The sequence below is a fragment of the Porites lutea genome, chromosome 7 (assembly GCF_958299795.1).
Source record: "Porites lutea chromosome 7, jaPorLute2.1, whole genome shotgun sequence".
In the NCBI taxonomy this organism is placed as follows: domain Eukaryota; kingdom Metazoa; phylum Cnidaria; class Anthozoa; order Scleractinia; family Poritidae; genus Porites; species Porites lutea.
This window is the reverse complement of record NC_133207.1, coordinates 13,346,829-13,355,136: the sequence shown is the minus strand read 5'-3', so window position 1 is coordinate 13,355,136 and position 8,308 is coordinate 13,346,829. Positions and strand designations below refer to the sequence as shown.

General features: G+C 37.1%; 1 protein-coding gene across 1 annotated transcript; it reads left to right on the top strand.

Annotated features, from left to right (window-relative positions):
• The first annotated feature begins 90 nt into the window (after window positions 1-90).
• LOC140943487 (uncharacterized) lies at window positions 91-7,373 on the top strand. Its single transcript, XM_073392582.1, has 7 exons — window positions 91-287; window positions 1,103-2,228; window positions 3,426-3,472; window positions 4,193-4,250; window positions 4,912-5,072; window positions 5,709-5,770; window positions 6,267-7,373. Exons 1-7 carry the CDS (start codon window positions 176-178, stop codon window positions 6,471-6,473), a joined length of 1,773 nt encoding a protein of 590 aa, XP_073248683.1. The 5' UTR covers window positions 91-175; the 3' UTR covers window positions 6,474-7,373.
• The last annotated feature ends 935 nt before the right edge of the window (window positions 7,374-8,308 follow it).

Sequence of the window (8,308 nt, the reverse complement as noted above, 5' to 3'; positions counted from 1 at the left end):
ACAGTTGCTCGATAATTCCGAACATTCTTAGTCGATGAATAATCGCAATAAATTCGGCGCCAGGTTTCTCTCTATCGAATGTTTGCAATATTTCAGACATATCACGAACTCTGAAGGCATATATTGGATGGATGCATTTTATACATAGCATTTGTATTGACTTCGATGTGTAAGGATGAGAATGCCTTTTTTGTCAAAGTACTTCTTAAAGAAGAAAGGAAAAGGACTGAAGGAATGCCTTCAAGGAAAGTACAGAAAGCGGGAAAACACGACCGAGATTTTGGAAGGTGCGCAACTAGATTCTTGCTTTGTCAATTTAATCCGGAAATATTTGCTTGCGAGCCTTCTTCTTTGGCTTTGATAAGTAGGCGCTGTTAATTTTACCAGGATCGCCGTAAATCGTTCCCTTTATTGAGTTCATGTTTCGCGTGATTTGTCCACAGTCATGAGGTTTAATATAAGAGTTTACCGTATATTCTATTGCAAAGTAAACTGCCGCGAGGCAACAAGATAAGCTTATGGTCAATTCAAGTTCAAGTGTATAACATACTTCAAATTGTTGTTTCAAGAAAATGTTAATGAACTTATTGATTATATTGAGAAGAAAGTATGTTAGGTTGTGTAGAATGCTGATATATAACGAAATTTGTTATATTCCAAAAAACTATGAATGGTAACGGACTAATCTATGTGTACTGTTTACGGTCTTCGAGAAACTTTAATCTCCTCATGTATAAACGTCTGTCAGCTCTGAAATTTTTTAAAACGATTTATACAGTCTTCGAATTACTTGCATAGCATTGTATTTCATGTTTGTCTCGGTGGAGTGACCTGATATTGGCATCTTGGCCTTGACGCCTTTGCTTGGTTTTTAACTTAAAGATATATTTAGGTCTCTGCTTCTCATAATTGCTTTTCAGTTAGACATTCTTTTTTACACCCCTTTCATGAACAGCAGCATAGATCAATGATAATTATTATGATAATTATTATTATGATTACTATTTTTCCCAATGGTTTGGCTCCTTCTGAGAGATCTGTCTTTATAATCAATTTTTTTACCGCTGGCACTGATACTTTTATTCTTTCTTTTTTTTCCAAGAACGTTTGAAGAGATGCATCTCCACACCTTGTATCAATACACTTTCAGAAGTGGACTTTTCAGAGTCCTATTCACCAGACTGTGCTACGGAAAATGCTGGGATATTGATGGTTACTCAGGAACACAATCCAAACAGAGTGCACAATACTGGGTCAGTAAGTCTTGAACCAGTGGACACAAGCGATCAAGTCTCACAGACAAGTTATGACAGTAATAGAAACTGTAATGTTAATGACCTTTCAGAAAATGTTCAAAGAATTCATCTTAATGCAGAATCGTCATGCCAGTCTTGTGTTATTCACCATGCTTCTCCAGAAGTCCAGAAAATGGGTTATCGTCACCCTCCTCCATACCCTGAACAAATAGAACAAAATATATCAAGCCCATTGCATAAATATCGGCATCCGCCACCATACAGAGAGCCTGTGGACAGTATCGACATAGCAAGTTTTTATGGCCAACATGGGAACACTGGAAATGATTATAGTTCATATTACAATCTTGAGAAACATTCTAGACATCCTCCCTCATATGTGCATTCAAGTGATAGATTTTCTCTGGATAGTAGACTACCTAATGGAGCATTCCATCAAAATTTACCCAAGAAGGCAGTGAGTGAGTCATTTATTCCAAATACTAATGGTTATCGCTATGTGCAGCATGCCCCCAACAGTGTTTCAGAATATTATAATGGCTATGGACATTCCAAGCCATTTTCAAGTGCACAAGACTCTTTTAGTTACAACACATCTTATGGTGAGCCATTCATTTCTGAGGCTGGATCACTCCAATTAGGATTCATCACAAATCAAGCCACATCTACGAACAACTTATTCAGTGAAACTAGAAGTGACATGTTAAGTTATAAGGACAGTCCTTCGCCTCCTATTTCAGGAGGAAACCAGTCACCCTTTATGTCACAGGCTCAGTTCATGTCAAAACCACAAGCTTCTTATCCTGGAATGCAACAAGAAGGTTCATTTTCTAAGAGATTTTTTCCTCCTGGCAACATGGATGAAAAGAAGAATTTAGTTTTTAATGGCAGCCAGCTTCACCAGTTAGATCTCTCCCTTCCTCCTGGCTTTGAAGTTGCATGGACTCCAGATGGGCGGAAATATTATGTTGAGTAAGTTTTAAGTGAATTCTTTTTGTCGTAATATGTTTATAGAGTCTTTCTCTGTCAGAGGATACCTCTCTCAGTAAAGCTTGTCCCCACCTTTATATTATTGTTATTGTCGCTAACTCTTTTTAAAGGGGAACACCTCATTAGCATGTGATCCCTCCAAACAGTGACTGTGTCTGAGGCAGTTGAGTTAGAGAGAGAAGTTCTTGGTAGACAGGAGTCCATCTATTTCATAACATAAGTTTGATAAAGCAAATTTTCTGTTTCAAAGAAAGTAATGAGAGAAAAATTTAACAAGGCAATGAGAAAGCAACAAACTAGTGCCAGATCTTTACCATTGATCAGTTACATGTATATTGTAGTAGTACCTAGTCCCTTATCTAGCCATGACTAGCTTAAACTGATACTCTACTGAGTTTTAAGTATATAACAACCCTCCAAGTTAAATTTTTTGCTACAACCCCAGACAAAACCTGTTGAGACAAATCGCGAAAATGCCTATTTTTTCCTGTCATCCTGGCAAAAACTGAAACCTCCGCCAAATGAATGCCGGATTTCCCCCCTCCCCTGATCCAAAGTTGTTTAGGATAGCATGGCAATTATACACCTTGGTTTTTAGACCAAGGCAACTTTGAATAGGGGGTGGGGAGGGGGTTTACTTTTTGTGTTTTTAGGGAGACGGCAGTAGGGCGCAAAAGTTAGAAAATAGATGGAATTGTCTCAACAGTTTTGTCGGGGGTTGTAGGTTGCCATTTGGCGACCAACTCTTTTGGTTTAGGGAGACTTGTTTACAAATCAAGTCGCCAGCTCGAAAATTTTAGGCACCATGGCGACCAAAATGGTCGGAACTTGGCGGGTTGTATTTAAGGTTAGCTTGAGTTTTCAGTAACAGTTCCATTGCATAATTTCCATTTTGTGTCTTGCTAAATGTAATTTCTGAAGATGCTGAGGTTACCCATTCTGACAGTTAAATATACAGTGAACTATTGAGCCAAATCACTGACCATTGTAATTTCCCACATGTATTCTTAAAGAAATAATATTGTAATGTTCCTGATTTCAGACTTGAATGTAATAATTGTAAATAGGGTATTATATTACTTACAGCAAGAACTTATTTATTTTATGTGTTATTTTAGTATCATTTAGCTTGTTTATTAATTTTTTGATGTGATATTATTATTTTCTATTCTCTTTCAGTCACAACACAGAAACGACTGATTGGTGCCATCCACTAGAGAAAGCAGGTACAGTGTTATTTCTAAGAGTTACAGGTTGCCTCCTTACAGGTTTTATAAGTGTAGTCCAGGATCTAATGGGCAATTCCAGAAAATATCCATACCATACCATGGACGGCTTGAACCATATTTTAATGCCCCCTTGCCTTGGGAATTTCCTTTTTCATGTCAAACCCTTCAGAATAACCGGCAGGAATTCTACTTCTGCACTTCAGTTCAGCCTTGTCACAGAGGAAGTCGTTTTGACTCCAGAAATTCTGAAATGAAAACTTTAAAAATTGAAGCTTTCTCCTTACCGCTGTTCAACAGGTGCAACCTACATTAACTTTATGTTGTCCTAAACTGGTACAGAAGATTAAAATAAGAATATCTTGTGATGAACGTATGTACAGTACTCAGAAGATATTTATTATGATCGAGTGTATTTTCATTTCCACCATCTGGCGTTTGAGTTTTCGGGGTAACCAGCTGTTCTCAAACCCCAGGAGATTCAAAAGTTAAAATGGTATCCTCGGTTGAAAGACCATGCACTGTCAGAGTCAGCTTGTAGGCTGATAAGATAATTTGGCCTGAGCGATATAATTATTGGCTACAGATTTTAGCTTGTAGTGAGGCTGATCATGAAGCCGTGTTCTGATGTCTTTGTTGTGTTTTTTTTTTATTACTGTCTAATTTATCATTTAGCTAAAAGAACAGCCAGTCAACTTATTTTTCATTTTTTTGTGTCAGGTTTGCCAGACGGTTGGGAGAAAATTGAATCTCCGAATTTTGGAGTTTACTATGTCAAGTGAGTTTTAATGTTCTGTTAAAAAAATTTTTTATTAGCTCTACTCTCAAAGCAAGAAAGTACTTTGGTGTCAGTATAATTATTTCAATCTGTTTCAAAAATAATGCTCTATTCTTGACACAGAATGTGTCTATACAGTTAGAGCTAAGTGTATTAGGCCCAGGCCAAACGTCAAACATGAACTTTTTATGAGACAAACCAAACTTAGAGACTTCAGTTCATGGAAAGTTCGATGTCTAGCTCAGTTAAGTTTGTCTGAATGAGTTTGGATCACCCAACACCATCTATCCGTCTGCTTCAGACGCATTACGTCTGAATTTCATCTCGAGAAAAAACGTCGACCTTCACATGCAACAAACTAAACTGATAGACCAAAAATTTGTATTATATTGTATATTTAGCCATGTTCAGGAGAAAATTTATTAAAATTGCTTTTTGATCTGATTCAGTTGATTGGTTTGACGCATCCTAAGTTTGATGTCTGACCCAACTTAGATGTTCTTAACTTAATTTAAGTCGACCCAAATTAGAGTTCGGTTCATCTCATGAAAATTCTGCATTTTGCTTAGGCCCCATAGATGTTCTAAAAAGAGAAGTTTGACAGCAATAGTTTTTTATTAGTTTTGCTCTAATGCATAATTTGATTGTTATTTCTATACAGTCATAACACAAAAATGGCTCAGTATGACCATCCAGCCAAAACACAGTTTATTCAGCAACAGCATCAGCAGGATATGAGAGGGTCAGAGAGTATAAGGCAAGAATCTCAAGCCATCCCAGCACAGAATCCCCTGGTCCCTGCTAATCCTTATATCAGTGAAGGTATGGTTACCATTAATCCCCTGCCAAGCCAATCAGGAGCTGACTGTGTATTCTAGGCAGTTTGAAGGAGGTGGGGGTGTGGTGGGGGTGGGGTGACTGGGGGTTAAGAGAGGCTGGTGTTACTAAAAGAGTTACTTCACAAATGTCCAACTTTTTCATGATTATTCCAACCTGTCCTTTTCTTCCATTGGCAAATTGTCTTGGAGCTGAATACAGGTGACCATGTACATTGTAAAAAAAGTAATTTCTTACCTTATTACCATTCAATTGCAAGGAAAACTTAATTTGTGGTCATTTCACATGTGCAATTCTGCAGATTGACTGAATAGAAATGTACAATGTACGGTGTGATGCATGGGCATTTTTTTTTTCATCAAAACTTGTTATTCTCACTAATTTCTCTAATGTTGACATAATAGTCTGCCATGATGGAATATACCCTTTGCAGATTATATGATTAGAATAAGAATTACAATAGTTTCAGAAGGTCCCACTTGTCTTGTTTCTTTTTAACAATTATCCATTTGGTATTGCAAAAGAATCAGTATTAAAAGAACAGCTTAAATATCATCTGGTATATTTATTAAGGCTTACCAGTAATACATTGATTTCAATTGATTTATTTGCTTTCTTCAGAAATTCCCGAATGGCTGCAAGTTTATGCCAAAGCATCTCCCGACTATGATGGTTTCCTGAAGGTAAGTCTCTCACTGTAACCTACTCAAACCTCTTAGCTTGTTAGGGGAGATGATGTCTGCTTAGAACAGCAGTCGGTGCCTGGGCCGCTTGTGCTCTAGAATTGCCTGATGGCCCCTGGTGATTTACTTTTGCTTACAGGTGACAAGGAATCAAAGATCCTGGATTTCATAATTCAATTCAATTCAATTTTATTCACACTTTTATAAAATATTTACATTATATATAGTAAGGTAGGAATACACTAATAAAGAAGAAGAAGAAGGAAAAAGGAAAATTAATGGCTTGGATAGAAGTGTACGGTGGTCAGAGGAGCTTAGCTTTTGAGCTAATCATAGGTTCAGAGTTTTAAAGTTTCCAGTATGGTCTAAGGCTAATAGTGTTTTTGACGCTCCTGAAGTCTGAACATCTGCGTGGCTATGCTTGTACACTGTAGCCCAATGAAAAGTAAAGTTTTAATAGAATAGCATCTCCTAAGTTTTCTTATTTCTGTTTTAGTGGGATTTGTTTCGATATGCTGAGCTGGATTGTTGGCAGGCAATGTTGAAGAGATTATACAAGAAAGAGGTTGAACAAGTTGTTATGAGACATGAGGAGTACAGGCAAGCTTTGCAAAGAGAGCTGGAACAAAAACAAAACCAACAAGAAGAAGAACAAGCTCTTGCTGATCTGGATGAGTTAGACAAAGAACTTGCGAAATACTGACCATCAACTATGCGGTCCGGAGTGGTCATGGATACTTGAATGACGATTGAATGACACATGATGGCTCTGCACAGACAAAAACAACTCTAAAAAAATTAGAACTCAAACTCTCTCATTTTGAAATAGCCTGTTGCAGCCACACCCCTATCCCACACACACTGTTTTCCTTCTTACATCTCTTTTTTCCATCCCCCCCCTCTTAACCCCTGGAACAGGTGAAGTTTTAGCCTGTGAACAGGCTCTCTGTTTGGGGAAAAAAAACAGTTCCCCACTCGACCAAAGGCCTGTTCACAGGCTAGCGAAGTTTGAAAGAGCTAAGGATCTCAGGTTGTGTCAATTTTCGTGTAACACGTAAAGTTGTTGTAATTATTGTTCTTAATATTTTGTCTTTGTCAGTGTTTGGTGAACTATTCCCCACAGTTAATTATTAAATGTTAAATAAACACTGATAATTGTTGTTTGTATTACATGTAAATGTATTGAGTAACAGTGGTCTTCCTTTGCTCATGTACATGTAGTCATGAATAGTATGGTTAATATTGACTTTTGGTTAGACACTGAAGACTCTAACACAACTTGCCCATGATGTAATTTTAGCACGTCAAAGTACCTGTTGCTAAAAGAGAAGAAGAAAATTTGTTTTATTGATATTATTAAATCATGACTGATGTAGTGCTGTTCTGTAAACATCAACTACAAATTTGAATCATCAGTTTTAGAATTAAAGAATATTGATGTATGACAAAATTGTGACATTGTCACATGCTTAAACCAAGACATTATGGCAGCTATTTCGACTGTGTGGCTTGATGTGATTGTAAGAATACCTGTAAATTTGAAAAATTCAAGGAAATACATAACAAAGTGTGCATTTAAAATTAAAGCTTGTCTTGCTTACAACTCCACAGGTTCTAAAGTGTTACACTGTTTAATTAACCCTTTAAGCCCCAAGATCCACATACAAATTCTCCAGACTGATCTCCATACATTTCTTTTAAGAACAGTTGAGAGAATTTGGTTTAAGATGAAAACGTTCTCCCTTTGGTAATCAATTTATTAATTCTCATAACCTAAGTTACTCTTGTTGATCTACTGATGTTGTTTGGAGAAAATTAATGTTGGTCACTCTTGGGACCCACAGGGTTGAGAACCCACCCTTAACAGCCTCTCTCCACCCCTTTTCCCACTAGTCTGTAACCTGGCAACCTTGTATTACGAATTATTCCATTACCCAGATTTATCATAGTACATTATATTATTATGTAAAGACGTTTGAATGTATAAAAAAGACAGAAATTCCTGGGATACTTAAATTCGAAGGATCTGTTAGAATGAAACAGCTGTCCAGTTTGGTGGTCATATGCCTATACACGTTTATAAAATAACTAAGATAGTACACGCACTCTGATTGGCCGAGAGGCGTGTTTGCATGAGAGTATGTAAACATGGTTGTGACGTCAAGATGTTTTGCTTTTCGCGCGCTAATCACGCAAGTACAAATTTGGAAAAGGTTTTGAGTTGAAAAACTCGACAAATTTACTTTATTTACCCATTTCCTCGTCGGTTGAAACTTGAAAAATCTATAGAAACATGCTGTGTCAATTTTTTTTTTCGCCTGAGCTGGCATTTTAAGCGAGAAAAGCCCGTATTTTGGAAGGCATCTTTTTTGCAAAACAAAGACTGATTACGCGAGCAAGCTTCGTGTACAAGACTTCGCGACTGGTAAGAATTTATCTTTTAATCAGTGCTCTAAACAAGAGAAAGCAATAGAAAACTTTTTTCCTGTGTTCGCATATCCTGATATAAACACTCGAGGGGTTGGGAGAATTCGGGAC